This window comes from Tamandua tetradactyla, chromosome 1 (genome assembly GCF_023851605.1).
Source record: "Tamandua tetradactyla isolate mTamTet1 chromosome 1, mTamTet1.pri, whole genome shotgun sequence".
Taxonomy (NCBI): domain Eukaryota; kingdom Metazoa; phylum Chordata; class Mammalia; order Pilosa; family Myrmecophagidae; genus Tamandua; species Tamandua tetradactyla.
The window spans coordinates 138,816,909-138,837,514 of record NC_135327.1 but is presented as its reverse complement, the minus strand read 5'-3'; the positions used below and the strand labels follow the sequence as shown (position 1 = coordinate 138,837,514).

General features: G+C 35.0%; 1 protein-coding gene across 6 annotated transcripts in view; it reads right to left on the bottom strand.

Annotated features, from left to right (window-relative positions):
- Positions 1 to 20,606, bottom strand: part of MAGI2 (membrane associated guanylate kinase, WW and PDZ domain containing 2) — a 1,430,555-nt gene that overhangs the window by 1,017,390 nt on the left and 392,559 nt on the right. For all 6 annotated transcript variants that reach the window (XM_077153531.1, XM_077153591.1, XM_077153676.1 and 3 more), the window contains exon 2: positions 722 to 838. In XM_077153531.1, the coding sequence (XP_077009646.1) occupies positions 722 to 838 (117 nt within the window). The remainder of the gene's footprint in view (positions 1 to 721; positions 839 to 20,606) is intronic.

Sequence of the window (20,606 nt, the reverse complement as noted above, 5' to 3'; positions counted from 1 at the left end):
CATCTAGGATCTAGGACATGAGTTGAAAACTCCTTGCGGATTTGTCTCAAAGGTATTAGGGGATCCTCAAATGAGCTGAGACAGGTACTAAGAAGTTGGTTTGTGAATGTTATAATTTTACTAATTGCTCTCTTTTGAAGGAACGCCTGGCATAATCAGGGACTTCTGTTTCAATTTCTCTAGGGTGTATATGAGAAACTGGTCCCTAACACTAATCAATATCATCACTTTCTATGTATCACAAAAATACTTGGTTTTTTTTTCTAGTGCAGAATTTTCTTTTCACTTGTAAGACTCCACTGCTACAAACCCAAGATGAGTTTGGTAGTTTATTCCACAAATTCTATTCAAATAATGGTTGTCTCAGCAAATAAATTGAATATGCATTCTCTTGTTTCCCAGTGTGGAGTTCTACCCCAACCATGATTCATTCTGAATCACTACCAGACTGGACTAGAATCAAAATGTATCAGTGCTAACTTGAGATATGTGAGATTTTATATCTTGAAAATCACAAGTCTCTTCTGGCTATCAATGAGCCAAAAACCATCCAACTGCAACGATAACTTTTTGCATTTAAAAGTGCCATATCTCAACTCTGTTTTCTTTTCCAACCGATAACCATAAAAATCAGTGCCATTTAACTTTTATTAAAAAAATGATTATACAGGTAAATATTTACCTATTAACATAGAAAAAAAAAATCATCCATTGTACTCACACGGCACCGTGCGGAGGTAGAGGTTATCTCGGATGATTTGCTGAAGTTCGTGGTCCACAGAGCCCTTCTGGAACCGTAAGTTGAGGTAGTGACGAAGATCCTTATCAACAATTCCTCCTAAAATAATAAAGTTTCTCAATAATGGATGTTGGGAAATATTTTAAGTGTGCAATTTCAGTCTGTCATAAATTTACTCATGTACCCATTTAAAAGATGTATTATTTCAAATTGCTCTTTGACGTTTGGCAACATTTTCTGTCAAAATAACGAAACAGACAAGATTTATTGAGATAATATTTGTTGCTCCCAGACTTTGCTCAGTGCTTTGCCTACATTCTTTAAATTATTCTTCATTTTAAATGAAGTCTGTACAATGACAAAAGATGCATGTTGCTCCTAAAGTAATAAACGACATAATCTCTCATTGCATGATTTAAAATATTTTAAATTGGGCAGGCCATGGTGGCTCAGCAGGCAGAGTTCTCACTTGCCATGCCAGAGACCCGGGTTTGAGTCCTGGTGCCTTGCCAAGCAAAAAAAAAAAAAAAAAAAAATATATATATATATATATATATATGTATGTATGTATGTATATGTGTGTGTGTATATATATATATATATATGCACATAGATTTTTAAATTGCTTAAAGATACTATGTATTTAGGTAAGTAGACTGATGTAAAAGTTAAAAAATAGAAAAAGAAAACACACAAATCCTGCTGCTTATATGCCATTCATAACATATATCACTTCAAAGTAATTTAGTCCTCTTATAAAGTAGGTATTGATATTTTTGACTTGGGACAAAGTTTGAAAGAATTATTTTTTTCTTTCGCCAATTGGAACAATTTTGAGTCTATTTGTCTCCACAATTTAATGGAAAATAAAGGGTAAGATCAGCACTATTGTAGAGCTATCAAAGATTGATTTGATATTTAGAGAGAATTAAATTATGATGGTTCATATGAGGCTTTATTCCTAGAGTTAAAAGACCTCATCATAAGTCAAAATACCTATATACTTATAAATAAAAATTACTGAAATCCTCATTTTTTTCAGTAAAATATATTAGGACAATACAGTCAAGACAAATAATTAAAAATAGAAGTAAAAGGAAATCTGTAATAGTCACAAAAATCATATTCTCTTGAAATCTTTTTTGAAAACAAAAATTAGAATTCATAAATCTATTTGCATCACCATAAGTATGTAAAATGGTATTATGTGGGTGTGTTACATATACAACACAAATACCTTTTACACAAACAGTACTTAATATAGTTGATAAATATTATGACACTTCTAAACTTTTCAAAACCCATTGTTTCAATTGGTTCCTAATCTGCTGGAATAGCTCAGTAAGATGTTATAAAAATAGCATATTCTATCCAAATTTACTACAAAAATCCTTACTCTTCAAACAATGTTTCTTATATACTTGAGCAAGCAGTTTCTATTTCTTCCACCCAGCATAATACAATAGTGGAAAACAAATGACATCAAAGGAAAATATATTGCTTTGGGGGTGAACATAAATGTTACATACAGAGTGCTCGCACTTATAATTTTCCAAATTCAAAATCATTTCCTCAGCCACCTAGGCAGAGAAGGCAGAAATGAAAGTCACTTAAAACTGCCATTACACAAGCCATCAATTACCTATTATTTCCATCTCCAATTGCCTTCCATTTCCATGTGTCCTGGACTTGCTGACATCACACTGAAATAGTTTATACTTCAGAAATCCTGAAATTCAATTTTCCTCCCTTGGTATTTTTGGTTCAGTGGAACATTCCTACCCTTGATAATTCATTACAGCTATGGAACAAATGCCTGTGCATGACTGTTCTCAGCTTTTACTTCTGCAAGTTCTGAGGTCTACAGATCCTTCAGCAACTCACCCTCTGTTCATTCTCTTTTCTTTCTGTCCAATATTCCCAGTGATGAGGTGCTTTCTGAGAGCACAAGAAAATACAATGAAAGAACACCAGATGTAGTCTATTTGTTAACATAAGCTAGAATCACTCACCTAATGTGCATAACATGGATTAGCCCACATTTTGTAGTGTGTGATTATTCTTGTTTCTGAAAGTATATTAGGACAATACAGTTTTAACTATTTCTCTTACTACAAATAGGCTATCTTAATCCCCTCAAAAAGTTTATCTTCATAAAAAAACAAAAACAAAATATTTGTTAACTGCAATGACTGATTATATCTGTTTGTCCAAGAAAGGATCTGCTGAAGCTTCTAGGAATATAAAATTTCCTTCACTAATTAAAATGAATTGTCATCAGTTACAATGCAATTCTATAGATGTTCCCATTTGTTTTACAAATACTTCATCATTTCTTACAATTCATCATAGCATCTTCCAAGTAAGGCAATTATATTTACCACTACCTTTATTATGGCAAACTCTGCTAGTTACCTATCCAATATTCTTACTCTTTTTTTTTTTTCTTTTATTAAGAGTATTGATTTAGTTTTGGGCCTAAACATGCTCAGCCCCAGGACATGGGTCACAGTGATCTGAGATAGTCCAAAGTCTAGTTGCCCACTTTCCCAGTTGCCCTTTCCACATCCAATGGCCATGTTCATTGAGACCTAATGCAGAAGTCTGTGGGAGAAGATTTCTTTATTTCTCGACATGACATCTGAGATGTAGCAACCATATTCCAATTATAAAGTGACAAACTTGAGAGAAAAAGCCAACATGTAAGGATACTGGAATTTAAGTTAGAAACAGCTTTGTTTCCTGGTGGCTTCACTGAGCTGCTCTACACACACACTCACTCATATGGAATTAAGGCTTATTTATCCCTAGTTATAAATCTAGAATTAAGCAACACCTAGTGGTTAAAGGATGAGCTGAAAAATAGGGCCTGCGTTTCAATGACTACCTGATTTAAGGTTTAAAAGTGAGCATTTTTAAAAGAATGCTAAAAAATATGCAATACCACATAGTGAGTGCTCAATAACAGTATCCAATATTAAAAATAGATAGATAATCTGCCATTATTTTCTTTGTTTTACAAAGTAAAACAGATGATCATTGGATTAAATAACCTTTCAAATTACACATTTAGTAAATGAAAAAAGTTGGAAGGGATTTATGAAGTCTATGATTCTGCTTCCAAAGAACATGCACCCAACTTTCACACTTTACAGACTGAAGACCAAACTTTTTAGCCCAAAGTTCAAGTCTTTTCTCAACATGATCCCAGTGAAGCTTTAGAACCTGACATCAAAGTATCACTTAACAGCCCCTAAGGGAGAACTTGGTCTAAACTTCAAATTGCAAAAAAGGAAACTGAAGTTCACACAAATAATTTGGCACTAGTTTCAGAGACAGGATAAGGTGTAGGGCATCAGGGAACACTCTGAACTATCTGGGAATGAACTCACAGTGTTACTGTTTGAAAACTGGTATCTATCTCTGAGGCTTCTATGGTTTTCAGTGATGTGCCCAGTTTTATCCCCTCCACCCTTTGAATGCTCAGGTTGAAGAAGAAAAGGAAAAAGATGCTGCTTATTTCAGATGCAGAGAATCTTTTAGGTATATTTCTCAAAGCAATACATTAGTCCTAACTATGGGCTAAAGCGAGACACTTTTCCTAAAATGGGGAGACACAAACACACCAGGGTCTGTAGTATTTATGCCAGGGTTGGATTACTAGTAATCGGACCCAGTAATACCATACCTCATTCATAGGCAAGACCACCTTCTTCAACCTTCCCTCTGCTTACAACAACTGCTTCAAGAATAGACATGTCTTATAATCATCTAGGTAAATTGGGAATAGCAATTCACTGAATAGGATGGTAGGAGAGAGAAAGGAAGGAGAAAATGAGGGTGACCAGTAAGCTGGAATCTGGCTCACTCTGCTATAATCTGTTCATCCTATGCTATAGCCAAACCAATTATTCTTATATTCTAATCACTTTGTTTATCTTTCTTTCTTTTTATTTCAGTTCTTTCCATTCACACTCCACAAGATGCTGATACAGGCATTTTTGTAGTTGTTTTTTGTGCTTTACCTTTTGCATCCATTTTTGGGCTTATCTAGTACAACCATCTTTTAATAAGGGCACACTGATTTCCATTTTCAAGTTGCAATTTCTCTCTCAAAAGTCTCAAAGATTTGGTCAGACTTTGAGTCAAGTGGTCCTGCCCTCATCCAGTCATTCAAAATTTATCTTTTAGAAGTTGGCTTCATAAGTGGAGTGATCCACGAATGAATGGAAGTACATTCATCCTGACAGTGGCACATTTCTGCTCCCTGGACATATAGAACTGCTCTATTCCTGTATTTTTCTAGCTAGCTTCTCCAATTTTCCCTTTGCTGTTGGCAAGTAAAGAAATGCCATGGATAAAAATGTTTTCCCTCTGATTACTACCCATCTCCACTAAGCTTCCTTGTGCCCATTTGGTCAGAAATCTCTCTCCTCTAAACATCCACATCCTGGTCACCTCTTGCAAGCATTTTGCACCTTCGAAGAGACAGGACAGTAATTTGTGGGCATATTTTATGTTTTCTATTAAGGTATATGCTCACCAGGACATTTCATATTCATTTTACATCTTCTCCTTACTCCCTACCTCAGTCTCTAAAGCAGAACCTTCTTGCACATAGGAGACCCTCAAACATTTGTTGAATAAATAAATCACAAATGCTATAGTGGAAAAAATGTGAGATTGAAATCAGGAAAAAATGAGGTTTAGTGGCCGCTCCAATACTTATTCATTTAGTGGCCTCACATAAAATCACCTAATCATTTCTGGATCTCATCCTTCGCATCTGTAAATTGCAAATGCATATGTGTTGGCCAAATAAAATCTTCTCTAGATATAAATTCTATGCCTCCACATACAATATTTACTAAGTGCCTCATAGTTTTGAGGATATTTTTGGCATTAAGACAATCATTGTTTTATTAGTTAGTTACATTATATCCGTAAATTGATTATAGTCCATAAAAAGTGAAACCATGGTAATCTCAATTTGCTATAGCTTCCTATTTTCTAAATTGTCCAGGAAGCCAAGATTATCAGCAGAAAATTTATTTTAAATACTGCCTTTATCAAATGAGTAGTAGAACAATGGAGGGAAGCAGTTTACAAGGAATTCGAAAAGAGGAGGAGACCATCAATGGGAGATCTATCCATATGCTTATGAGCAATTGCAAATGCATTTTATGTTAATTTATTGGAAGGTGGGGAAGTTGAGGAAGAAACAGCAGGGAAGCCTTATGAAGCTATGCTGCTGTGTGCCATTTCCAAAAATAGTTTCTGCTTGGCTCACCTCAAAAATAGATAAATAAATCACAGAAAAGCTGACTGATTCTGTTAAGATCTATAACCACAAAACAGGTGAAATATATATCTAACCCAGTCTACTGGAGCAGACTCCATTCCATTTTGAAATGGAAAATTGTATCTTTGGTTTCTGATGATCTAGCAGCCCATCTCATTTTCAGGTAGCTAGAGTATAGCACCAAAGCACTGGATGCATTTGATCAGTACCAGTCATTCTGTAACTTATGAGTCAGTAAAATGTTCTTCCCACAATGATTCCCCTTTGCCTATTTTAAATAGGGGCGCACATACTAGATCCATGGTAACATTTTGAAGATGCCCTGATTAATTGTTTTATTCATAGCTGGGAACATTAATTTATACTAAACTTGGTGTCCCTTCCACATTTTTCACAAAATATTAGAGATTAGAGTCAATCCTTTTTTATCATGCTTTAATATCTTTGCATGTTGTTTTTTCTTCAAAATTTTAGACATATCACATATTTGTATTAAAAAGTGAAGTAATAAGAAAGGCAAAAATATATTAAAATAATTGCATGTCATTAAGAGATTCAAAGCTAGAGAGAATTATTACTATTTCAGGGAAAAATGACAGAGATAAATGTAAGCTGTTTATAATATTCTCCAGCTCTATTGAAAATGGCTTTTTATCATCTCCTTCCCCCACTATTGCAGAGATGGGACCTTATTATTGAATTTCATTTTTCATTGTTAGTCTTGGTCTCAAAGTAAATGTTAGATTTGTAACTCTAGCTATTATTACAGCCTACCATAGAGTGGGGAAATGAGTGCTCAAAATATGCCAGGCATTATGTCACATACTTAACCTGCATTAGCCAATATTTTACATTTAGAAAATGCGAAGAATAGACACAAGGTTGAAGACAAACTCAAGTGTACCTACATTTTCAAGATGCCTCCAGATGGCTATTTCAGTATGAGAATAGAATGTTTACTGTTAATTTATTTGATTCACCTAGCTCTTAATCATAAGACATTCTTTATAAAAAAAAAGCAAGATGTCCTAATGAATTTGATATAGGAATAAAAAAAAAATACACAAACAAAAGGAGACATAAATAATCTGACCAAAATTCAATCCATTTTTATAAATCCAGCTATATACTACTCTAAGACTAAAAGAGAAAAAATCTATTAGGATGGTTATTAATGGATTTGAGGTTGTTCTTCTGTATAAAGGTTTACTAAGATAACTAAGATAGAGGAAAAACACTATTTACTTACAATATCCAGATAATTGAGCAAGCTTTTTTTTTTAGTTTTTGTTTACTGCCTTTTAAACTTTATTCCAAAGTTTAAGTATAAATTTTTAAAAAGAACCCAGTGATTAAAAATATCACAATTGCTTTTCTTCTTGGAAAATGCAGTTTAAGAATTTATCCACATAAAAAAAAAAACGTAAAAATAAACTGCTCGTACTAGCTATGCCTGAAACATCTTCATTCTCTAAACCAAACATGAACATGTGAATATATTTAAACAAAGAATATTTAAGCTTATTTCATTTTATATAAGCAAGTTATTATCTCCACGTCAGGTGAAATATTATATTTTTAAAAAGGTAATTTGTATCATGAGAAAAATAGACAGGATTAGTAGGGGTAGATTTGTACACATTTAACAATATAGAGTGTACTGACAACTATAAAGTAAGGTCAGCCCTGCCATTTAATTGTTTGGTTAGCTGCTGCAAACTTATGAGCTACCAGGTGATGTAGTACAATAGATGATCCACTCTAAGTGGCTTCATGCTAGAGAATATCATGACACAGACCGTGTTGCCCAAAGGAACTAGAGAGAAACCACCTCCTTTGAACTGCTAACGAGGCTGACTTTGAATGATGAGGGATTTGTTAGCAGTTCAAATAATGTGGTTTTGTCCTACAGAAATAGTAGGACATGACTTTGGCCTACAGAAATAGCATTGTATATAATAATCATGCTCTTGGTTTGCCTAGGATTCTTAAAATTAATTAGGCACCTAAAGTACATTATGTCGGGTATCAGAAAATAAAACTTAGTGTACAACATGGATTCTGTGACATGGGGGCTCCTTCAGTTTCTCTTCCTCAGCAGCTCTTCTGACAGGACCTGAAGTGACAACAAGACATAGGCACAAATGTCCCAACACCCCACCCGCCAGAGGCCAGACCAGAAAACCATGAGTGTGAAGTCATGATCTGCACCAGCCTACTATCGCCCGGTGATGCCTGTGGCCTCACATCACCCCCACCCCTCTTGGCACAGTTTTTCCTTTAAAACCGCAAGCTGTCAGAAAGAGAATTGGAGCCCTTTTTCCTTTTCCTTCTTCTGGCAGGTTTTGCTGGCTCCAACCTGCCTGCTCTACCTTTGCTCTCTCTCAATCTGTTTCTCTCTTTCTCAATAACCCCCTTAAGCTTTAACTCGCTGTCCATGTGGAATCCTGTAGTGACCCCGTGCCTAACACATTATTCATGGTATCTTGGAAACGCATTGCTGTTATTCATTGCTGTGTATAAAAATGCTTGTGAGGGGTTGGAGGACTGATGAGGAGGGACAGGAGGGGAGGTGGTTGAAGTTCTAAGTAAGGCTGACAGGTTCTCAAAATTCAAACGGAGACTCTTTCACAAAATAAATAGAATGGAGCCCTCCAAGCTACAAGACCCAGTTGAAGAGTATTGGCAAAGATTCCTCAGGGCAAGAATGGAGTAGGAGATAATAGAGGGGGGCAGCCTATTAGGAGAATAGATTCCATAAGCTCTTGCATTAAGTGTTAAGGAAAAATAAACATCCTGCTAATGTAACTTCCTAAAGCCTTGCTTTTCCCAAACTCATATTGTTCAGAAGTTCTCAGGTCTGCTCTGCTACCTCAGTTTATACTGCCACCATCTATAATGTCTTATTTCCCAATAAAATGGACAATAATCCGTTTCTCTCTTTCCTAATGTAGAAGAAAACACACCATCATCTTTAGATTTCCTTGGCATTTTTAAAACTGTCTTTACTACATATAACATTACAAAATTCCAGAATGCCTTTTCCCACAAAAACTTGTAGAACTTCAGCAACTTAATCAAACCCTTACCCCTGAATACCTACCTACATATAAACCCTAGAGGAAAAAGGTGTTCAGAGGATAATAGTACAAAATTGAGAGTTACACAGCCCAGAAGTTAGAGTTATCTTCATATTTCAGAGAAATCTGGGCTCATATACATCAGTTGGAATGCCATTCAGGAATGGGATGTGTGTATGTATGGGTGCATTTGTGTTAGGGATGCATTTGTGTTAGGGATGTAGTGAGGAGTTAAAAATGGCCGTTGGGGGTGCTGTGCATAAGAGAATTACAACAGCAGTGGAGGAAGGACACAGCGAGGTTTCTTCATCATTCTTGTTCTCCTAGGTTGTTACCATTGTCACTAGTGAAAGACAAGTCTCTGATGTGACACAGGAGAGAAACGAGAAGCACAATTTGGGTTTGACAGAGTGAACTTACATTATGTCAGAGTCTGCAGTGGACAGGGAACTGGGAGGGGGGTAAAAACTGAAATGTTGGAAGCTGGTAAAGAAAGATGATGCCTGTTGCCAAGTCACTGAGTCCACTGAGCCCCAAGTGGTCAAAGGGAAGTGAATGAGTTAAGCAAGCAGGTGCCAAGGAGTCCATGAAAGTGAGTTATATTATAATGGACTTTTACTGAATTATAACATTACTTCTGACTTGAGTTTTATAGAGGCTATTTATAACTGTTAGACACAGCAATTTAGGCAAGAGCATTCAATTCTCCATACCTGAAGGCTATCAATTAAAATTTCCTGTTAATTCAATTTTAGACATCTGGGGCTGTCTTTACTCTGGAAATAGAGGGAAAACTGAGCCAAGAGTGGGAAAGAAGAAAGAATACACATTTAATTAAATAAATTCTTGATTTCCATCTACAATACAAAATTGTACATGATTTTTCTAATGAATAAAAGTATTTGGAAGCTATCATCTTCAACAAACCTAGCTCTTCTTTTCAATTGCTTGCAATGAAAGCCAACTGAGATACATCTCTTTGAAGAAAAGTAAAATTCCATTTTTTACTGAACTCTCTGAACTATTATACTATTTGTTCTTAATAATAACAAATATTTATAGAAATTTTATGTGATTACTCAAAAATATTTTGAAATCTAAGAACAATTTAGAGGCTATAAGCCTCTTGGTAATGAATTTTTACTGTTTTTGGTGAACACAAAGAGGTAAATAAGAAAAGCCATGCACCTCCTCCTTTGAAAGGAAGGAACATAAGGAAAAGAAAACAAATCCAAAAGGGGGGTGGAATACACACACATAAACATGCAGATGTATGTGTGTATATATGGTGCATGATTTCACATTTTGGGATATTGTTAGAGGGGTAATTGTGTTTATAGTGGGTATGCTTAAGAGAGCTAAAGGTTAACATTCTGAGGTCAGAGTAGTAAAATTAGATTACTTGAAGTTTTAATCACTTGAGGATGAACTACAATAATACTGTTTTTTTGTGCAATATTTATTTTATGTAATAATTATTTCAAAGATTTTTAACACATTACTGTATTTAACATGAGAACTTTAAATAGTAAATAGGGAATATATTAATTTTCAAATAACTAAACTTGTTTGGACATTAATTGACTTGCCTAATTCACACAACCAAGTTGAGTTTTAACTCGTGTCTCTTGGCCCTAAGTCAAGCAATTTCACCAGTATGCTAGAATTACACAACTAGAAGGAGGAAGAAGGGTGTACATAGAAGAGGGCATGTCCCCAAAGAAATGTATCAGAATTACCTGAACATTTTGCACATGGTACATGAGGTCTCTATCAAACTCCTCTAAGGATGAGTGAGTTCTGCTGAGGGGAGTGTGTCACCTCTCCTTGCGCATTAGGCTTAAAGATGCTCTTGAAGCCATGCTTCAAGTGCGGACTCTAGGATAACATGCAAATAGATGGGTCTATTCCTTGGGAACAAATTGAGTTGACAGGACTTGGTGACTGAGATGGATGTTGAATTGTCCAGGAAAGAATGACAAAATTCTCCAAGATTTCCAGCTGAATAGCTGAGAAAATGATACTATAATTGACACAGATTGGGATATTGGGAGGAGGTGGTCTCTTTCCATTTTTTTAAGTTTCTGTTGGCTTTTTGGCTTGAAATACTTTCAAACTTACAGGATAGTTACAAAAATAATGGAATTACCATGTAGAGTGCTCCAATATACCCTCACTCATCAGATATTCAGATCCACCAGTTTTATCATTTTGCCACATTTGCCGTACCATTTTATCTATTGATTCATCTACCTATCAATCCATCTCTATATCTATCCATCACTCTCTTTCTCTCTCATTTTCTCTGTCAATCTATTTTCTGAACACTAGGGTATAGTTTGTATGTATTATGCTCCTTGAACAACTTAATACTGCCGTATACATTTCCTTAGAACAAGGATATTCACACATGCAACCAACTTAAGTGCAGTTATATTAAAAAATTTTAATATTACACAAAACTTATAGTCTATATTACAACTTCTTCATATGTCCCAATAATGTCCCTTTAAGCCTTTTTTCCTCCCTGGTTGATCCTGCCCATGATCACGTATTGTATTTAATTGTCATTATCTCTGTGGTTGCTCTTGCTTTTCTACTTGTGGGAACATATAGAAGATGTAAACTTTCCCATAGCAACCACTCGCAAGCATACTATTCAATGGGATTAATCACATTCACAATATTACAGTACTCTCACTACCTTCCATTACTAAAAAATTCCTAACTTCCCAAGGAAAAACCCTACACCCATTATACATTTACACCCCATTCCCCTTGCCTCCTGCCCCTGGCAATCTCTAATTTCTTTCTTTATGAGCTTGTATATTCTCTGATATTTCCTTTGTAGCAATGATGGGCTTAAATTTAGCATCCTAAATCTTTTAACAATCTCATTTGCTTTGATACCAACTTAACTTCAATAGCGTATACAAACTATGTTCTTATATCCCTTAGTCTCTCATCTTTATGTAGTTCTTACCACATATTACACGTTTTACATTATGAGTCCAGAATCGCTGGTTTATCATTACATTTTATGCATTTGCCTGTCAGATCAAGTAAGAAGTAAAAAATGGAGTTACCAACCAAACTATAATAGTAAGGGCATTTATATTAACTCATATTGTTACTGTTTTTGGAGATCTTTATGTCTTCACTCAGCTTTGATCTAATATCTATTTTCCTTTCCATTCAACCTGCAGAACTCTCTATAGAATCTTTTGTAGGGTCAGTCTACTGGCAATAATCTCTGTCAATTTTTTTTTTTAATTTTGGAAATTTAAAAATATATATATTTCTATTGAGAAATCTTCACACACATATAGTCCATACATGGTATAAAATCAATGGCTTAGAATATCATCACATAGTTGTGTATTTGTCACCATGATCATTTCTAGAACATTTGCATCACTCCAGAAAAAGAAATAAAAAGAAAAAAGAAAAAAAATCTCATACATCCCAGACCCCTTAGCCCTCCCTCTCACTGACCACTGGTATTTCAATCTCCCATTTTTTAACCTTTATCTCCCCTATTATTTATGTTTCATCTTTGTTTTTTTACTCATCTGTCCATACCTTGGACAAAAGGGGTATCAGACACAAGGTTTTCACAATCACATGGTCACATTGTAAAAGCTATATTGTTATACAATCGACTTCAAGAATCAAGGCTACTGGGACACAGCTCAACAGTTTCAGGTACTTCTCTCCAGCCACTCCAATACACCATAAACTAAAAAGAATAACCTCCAAGACAACCTCTTGACTCTGTTTGATATCTCACAGCCACTGGAACTATATTTTGTCTCATTTCTCTCTTCTCCCTTTGGTCAAGAAGCCTTTCTCAATCCCATGATGCCACATTCCTGCTCATCATGGGAGTTCTGAATCATTGCCAGGAAGATTTACACTCCTAGGAGTCATGTCCCACATACGGGGTAGGGCAGTGAGTTCACCTGCCAAATGTGCTAAGAGAGAGGCCACATCTGAGCAACAAAAGAGGTCCTCTGGGTATGATTCTTAGTCACAATTTTAAGTAGGCTTAGGTTCTCCTTTGCAGGAATAAGTTTCATAGGGGTGAACCCCAAGATCGAGGGCTCAGCCTACAGAATTTGTTGTCCCCACTGCTTGCAAGAATATCAGGAATTTCCAAAATGGGGAAGTTGAATAGTTCCTCCTTTCTCTAATCTGGGAATGTTTTAATTTCTCATTTTTAAAAGGCAGTTTTGCCAGATATAGTTTCTTGGTTGGTAATTTTTTATCTTCTGGTTTTCAGTGAGAAATCACCACTTAATCTTATTAGGCTTCCTTGAATGTGACACATTGCTTCTCTCTTTGGTTTTCTGATTTTTTTTTTCTTTTTGATGTGCCAATTTGGTTATAATATGTTTGGTGATAGTCTTCTTCAAGTTTATCCTGTTTGGGATTTGTTGGAATATTTGAATGAATATATTCATGTCTTTTGTTAAATTTGGGAGCTAGTTTGGTTTTATTTCTTTGAATATTCCTTCTACCTTTTCTATCTTCTTCTTTTGGGACTCCTATGTATTGGTATGCTTGATGATGTCCTCAGATGCTATTCACTTTTTAAAATGCTTTCTTCTTTCTGCTCCTCAGACTGGATGATTTATATTGTCTTGTCGCATTCACTGATTCTTTCTCTTAATCTATATTCTGCTGTTGAATCATCTAAGGAAGTTTTAAACTTATATTACTCTGGTCTTCAGATTTATTTGGTTCCTTTTCATAATTTCTATTTGCTAACTGTTAGTCTGCTTGTGTTTATCTATTGCTTTCTTGATTTCCTTTGGTTCTTTGTCTATGTTTTCCTTTATCTCTTTGAACATATTTAAGACCATTTGAAACAAAATTTCCTGGTATGTCCCGGGTCTAGTCTTCCTCACTGATAATTTCAGATGCTTTAATCTCATCCTTTTTTTTGGACTATCACTTCCTGTTTCTTTGTATGCTTTGTTATCTTTTATTAAAAGATATTTTTAACAAATGGCAAAATTTTGATAGTTTAATGTGTTATTGCTGGAATTTATACTCTGACTTACCTGTTTATAACTTGTGTATAGCTAGTACTATGATGGAAATTTTCTTGAATGCCAAGAGCTACCAAAGGAAGAAGAAGGCTGGAGTAGGGGGAAAAAGAAAACACGTTTCCCAGTCTTTGCAGATTAATCTGTGTGAGTGCTCTTCTTAAGCACTTATCCCTACAATGAGCTTAGAGCATTGTTTGGGGTCAAAGCAGAGGGACCTCCCTGAATTCTCTGCAAAGTGCCTTGTCTTTGGCATGCCTGTGAGACACTAGGAAATCCATGGTTTACAGGGGGAAAATGTGTTCTCTTTCATAGGAAACAGTTTCCTTAAGGTACCAGCCACTGCACTGCATGGTCCCCGGTACATACAGTGCAATCCCTTGCACCAGGCAGTCATACCTTGATTATTCTCCCAGTGTTCTATAAGAGATCTCTGTGAACTGCCTGCCACATGCCAATCAAGTTCTGGGACAGCTAGGAGGCAAAGAGTGTCCTGGTTCAGTTCCTTAGGCTGCTACAAGAGAGAAAGAACCAGACACACATGCTCCCAGTATGTGCACAGGGATTACTCTGTTCCCTCTGGAACCAGAGCCAGGAACATGCATTGAGAGTATGAGTGGGATCCACACTAAGCCTGTGAGGGCATGGGAAAGGGACAAGGCACCAGGAATTCCTATCCCTTTTAAGTTTCTTTTACCTTGGTTCAGCTATGGTCCTGTATTGCAATCCTTTAATTGTTTTCTGGAGTATTGGGAAATATCATTCTGCCAGTTCTTCCTGATTGTTCGATGCTTCTGTGGGGGGACAAAGCCCTGAAACTTCTCACTCAGCCACCTTGATTGGTGTGGAGCTTTATTTTGGGAGTGTGACGACATGATAGACCACAGACACATGGTTCTCCGTTTTTTTCCAAGACACTCTTGATTAAAGGAAAGAAATAGGAAAACAGTTGCAAATGTGCTGAATGAATGAGTATGGTAGACAATCAATTTCATGTTTAATGGATGAACATAAAAAAAAATAAGAGGAAAAAAAATCTAGTATACTGGTGAGAGTGTCATTTTCAAGACACATCACTCCTACTTGCTCTTATATTCCACTTAAAATCATGCCATAGTACGGTAATTGGAACAGATATCCAAGAATTTTCCTTAGAGACAGAGTTCCACAATCTATGCTAGAAAGATGCATTTCAGTTCACTTAACTTGTATTATTCATATACAACACTGAAGGACAATCTGAATTGAAATACTATTGGCACCAGTCCGGGATAAAATTACAAAGTCCTGGAATACTGATATGGAACTTAGTACTGATTGCCTTCACAAGTGACTCTCTGAAACAAATCTCAATAAGTCATTACTATTCTTTTTCCATTAGCTTTTTAAAAAAAATTTTATTAATAAAACCAATCAACATACAATATGAATATTCTTTTTTATCACGTAGTTGTATATTCATCATCATGATTATTTCTTATAACAATTGCAGCAATTCAGAAAAAGAAATTAAAAGAAAACAGAAAAAAATTCATATACCATACCCCTTACCCCCCTTCATTGATCACTAGCATTTCAATCTACTAAATTCATTTAAAATTTGTTCCCCCTATTGTTTATTTTTAATCCATATGTTTTACTCATCTGTCCATAAGGTAGATAAAAGAAGCATCAGACACAAGGTTTTCACAATCACACAGTCACATTGCGAAAGCTGTATCATTATACAATCAACTTCAAGAAACATGGTAACTGGAATGCAACTCTATATTTTCAGGTATTTCCCTCCAGCCTCTCTGTTATGCCTTAACTAAAAAGGTGATATCTATTTAATGTGTAAGAATAACCTCCACGATAATCTCTCTACTCCATTTGGAATCTCTCAGCCATTGACACTTAATTTTGTCTCATTTCTCTCTTCCCCCTTTCAGTCGAGAAGGTTTTCTCAATCCCTTAATGCTGAGTCTCAGCTCATTCTAGAATTTCTGTCCCACATTGCCAGGAAGGTCCACACCCCCGAGAACCATGTCCCACGTAGAGAGGGGGAGGGCAGTGAGTTTGCTTCTTGTGTTGGCTGAGAGAGAGAGGCCACATCTAAGCAACAAAAGAGGTTCTCTTGGGGGTGACTTATAGGCCTGATTTTAAGTAGGCTTAGCTTATCCTTTGCGGGGTTAAGTTTCATATGAACAAACCCCAAGATTGGGGGCTCAGCCTACTGCTTTGGTTGTCTCCACTGCTTGTGAGAATATCAAGAATTCCCCATTTGGGGAAGTTGAATGCTCCCCCTTTCTCACCATTCCCCAAAGGGACTTTGCAAATTCTTTTTTATTCACTGTTCAAATCTTTCTGGGATTTATCAAGACATTTCACTGGGCAAACCTACAAAATCTCATGCCCTATTCAAGGTTCCATGTACTTATGGTGTTCAATCAAGCTGTCCACATAAGTCAGGAAATGCACTAGTCAAAATATAAATTTTGTACCAAATAAATATTTTTTGCTTTAGTCTCAGACATAAGTTAAAGTTTTAAAATATTAATTACCATCTATTTTCAACACCCTACATTATTGACATTGCTTTGTTCTTCCTCACGCAAAATATTTTTAAATTTGTACATTTAGTCACTATCATTATACACTCTAGGCATCCCTATATTACACCATCTCAGTCTTTATTGTACATCTTTCCTTCTGATTTCATCTGTGTCCCCAGGCCTCTTCCCCCTATCATTTTCACATTCAGCTTCATTCAGTGTTCTAAAATTATTATATTACAGTTAGGTAGTATTGTGCTATCCATTTCTGAATTTTTACAATCAGTCCCGTTGCACAATCTGTATCCCTTCAGCTCCAATTATATTTTATTCATCTAAACAACTATCACCTTAGCAGTATGTCAGGAGTCAGAGAGAGCAATAACATTCTTCATGTACATGACACAAATCACTAAATAGTTGCAACAAAACTCTCCCTTACTTTAAATATCATGATCAGAATTACCTTTGCTTGGTTTATATTTCTGTTCAAATATTATTCTTCATTCTATCCAAATTTGTTCATATCCAACAATTTATCTTAATCATTTATTCTCTTCCTACTCTACTTGTCTGCTCAGAACCTACCACTACCTGCAATTATATTACATATGTACCTGTCTACTTATTTATTATCTAACTTGTCCTGTAGAATGTAAGATCCAAGAGACAGCAGAGCCTTACACATAGAAGGTATTCAATAATTATTTGTTCAATGACAAAGTGGATGTAAATAAAAGGTATTTTGGAGAGACTAAAACCAGTAACAGTTCAATTCAATAAGGTCAAATTACATCTCATATAGTTCTTATTTTTCTATATTAATTCTTTAATAGACTTTGTTACTTATATTAAGAGCTAGATTAGTACCTACAACCTTAGTTAGTACCTAATTAAGGTAATTAACAAATGTTATAAATTATGTCAACTCCGTATTTCAGTCACAAAGATTAAATGATGCTGCTTTTAGGTCAAGGTTATGGTTTGATTAAAGGTGCCTTTACAAAACAAAAATGTTTATTTAATTTGGCTTCTTGATGTGAAATGCATATCTAGTTTATTTTATTAATAACCAAAAACCAGCCTATACTAAAAGTCCCTTTATTTTGTAAGAAAAAGTTTATTTCAAGTGAAAGCCTATAATGATTTACAAGTTCATTGGGATTTATTTTCTGCTGTAAACATCATACAATAGTTGATTCAGACTTCCATCCTCCTCTTTAACAATCACCAGATAAAAAATAATCATCAAATAGAAAATAGAAGTCATCATTTTTGTCTTTAAAATATTCACATCAGGCATGAAACTGTATTGAACATTAGCTATTATGCAACCATACTATCTTGTTACAAGAATGTACCCCAATTTCAAAGACAGAAAATGATAGCATCAACTCTAATACATCACTTTAGCCCTAGCTGAAATATATTTCACCATATTAAGTAAAAGTGAAAGCTTTTGACCTAGTGAATCATCAGGAGGAAAAGCAGATGACAAATGCAATTATTTTTAGCATGTTGTTAATTTTTACGCCTCAAAACAATATCTGCTAATCAAGTATTTCATTATTCCCTTGGGTTCAGTCAATAAATGACTTCAGGGCACATAACCCTGTGAAAGTGGAACTTCATGTATAGGCTTAAATTTGTTTCCCAACTGCTAACTGTATATCAAGTGTTAATTTTTAAAAATACATAGAAATCTTGAAGTAGAAGCAGTCCATCTGTAGCTTTTCGAGGATCTATTATTAAAATTGAGACTGCAGCAAAGGACATTAGTCAAAGGAAACAGTTTCTACACAAAATATTTATTACTCAATCGAGTAAGCATATGGGCAAGAATGTAGGAATTTCATCAGCCATTTTTTTATTAGATGCAGCAAGTGAAAGAAGTAACTTTATAACTTTTCTAAGATCTAGAATAATTATTATATTTCCACAGTTCTAAAGATCTTTCTTTAGAATAGACAACAGCTTGGTTAAATTATTTTATTGACTGTGACAAATTGCTTCCAAATGACGTGGGATGGCTGTTATTGAAGATGGTACTAATTGACAAGTATATGTATTCTTTCAAAATTGCTTTTTTTTCCCTCAGAAATACTAGAAGCCAGAAGATTTCTGAACTACAATTCTAGGTTTAGAAGATCTGGTTGAAGGATACTCTTAGATTTGTTCAGTCTATGGAAATCTCTTTTGCTTCTTCCACAATCTTCTTTCTTTCTGCACTCGAGAAACAATCCTGGACACGGAACTTATTCTAAGTGGTGCCTACAGTGCGAAATATTCAGATGGTGTCAGACCATAGACAAACATGCTTCAAACTGTAACTTTACTTAATCCAATTAAGGTATATCGTCTTATGTTTTGCAATGGTTTTATACCTTTTGGTCATCTGAGCAAAGGAAGTCTTTCTTTAAACTCAAGTCTAATAATTATGGTTATTTTTAATAATTTCTAGTTTTTGTTTAGTTTCTTTTCAAGGTATATTGTAATTTTCATTCAAAAGAGTTAGGAATAAACATTGTGATATTTGTGTGTGTGTGTGTGTACATATATAGAAATACATATGTAAACTTTGATCCATACCTTAGGGACAGTTAGTGTTGAAGCACCTTAAGAAACATTCCAGAGGAAATTACTTAGAGACTTCAAATATTGGTTTCAAATTTATATTGGAGTGTTGTTACTTTAGCATAAGGAATGTTTCAATAAATTTCCATTAGTAAAGTCAAGATTGTTCAGAATACATATTTGGTCAGAAAAACTGCAGTGACTTCATTGTAATTGCATGAAGAAAATTTAATAATTTGGCTCAGTAACTCATTAATTACACTTGGAGGAGGGCTCTCGGTATCCTAGATCAGTGCTACACAATACATAATCTGGGGACGTGGGTTAATTGCTAGATACTGTTAAGCTAAATTCAGCAATTGAGATTAAAAAATATTGATAGCAAGTTGTCAGGGTAATTTTATAAATTTTGGTTTTGAATCTAATAACAACAGCAACAACAAATCCGCTAAGGGTTTTTTTAAATTTCTTTCTAGTAACATTTTTATTGTATTTTATAAGTATTGGTCTACAGAGATTAAGAAAAAATGACACACTGAGATGTGCTATCATAGTTCCTTGTTCTATGTTCTTCTACCCACCCTGAAGAGAGATTGTTGGTCTTGCCATCCTAATCCTGCCGAGTCTTCCAAGGTATAAACCTTTTATTCATGGGATTGCCCCATTACTGAAGGATGAGGTTGATGCTTCCTCTGAATACTACAATCACATAGGATTTTTTCATTTTTAATTTTTTCCCCTGCTTGATAAAACATTAATATATTTGGTAGACTTTGACTTATATAATGTAACTCAATGATCTTTGAAATTAATAACCACCTGGTATCCAAATTGAGGAGTGGTGATGTACAGACTGTACCTTCCTCTATAGAAACTCCAATATTTTACCAAAAAAAAAACCTTCCAGTTGTTAAAACACCAGTTTTTCAGATTATTTTGCCATTTCTTTTCCAGTTCTATAAGTCCTTTCCTGCTCCCCTATTTTGAAACCCATGTAACTTTGTATTTTTCTATTGTTTTTTTCAAACTCTTGGAGGTATAGACTCATTATTAGGAAGGTGAATGTAACATACCCAATCTTTGGGACAGAGCAGAACTAAAACCAAAGTTATAAAAGATACACAAGGAACTTTCTCCAGGAAGTTATAATTAAATATTTACTCCCAGCTGCCTCACTTGTCAATTAGCCAGAGCATGACCAAAATGGCACGAGGCAAATGTGAACAACTCAGTACTCATAAGCTCATAATAAGAAACCACTCACCCTTGGCCTTGGTTATGGTATAAGTTTGCTTCAAAGTACTTTCAAATACAAAGAATAATAAC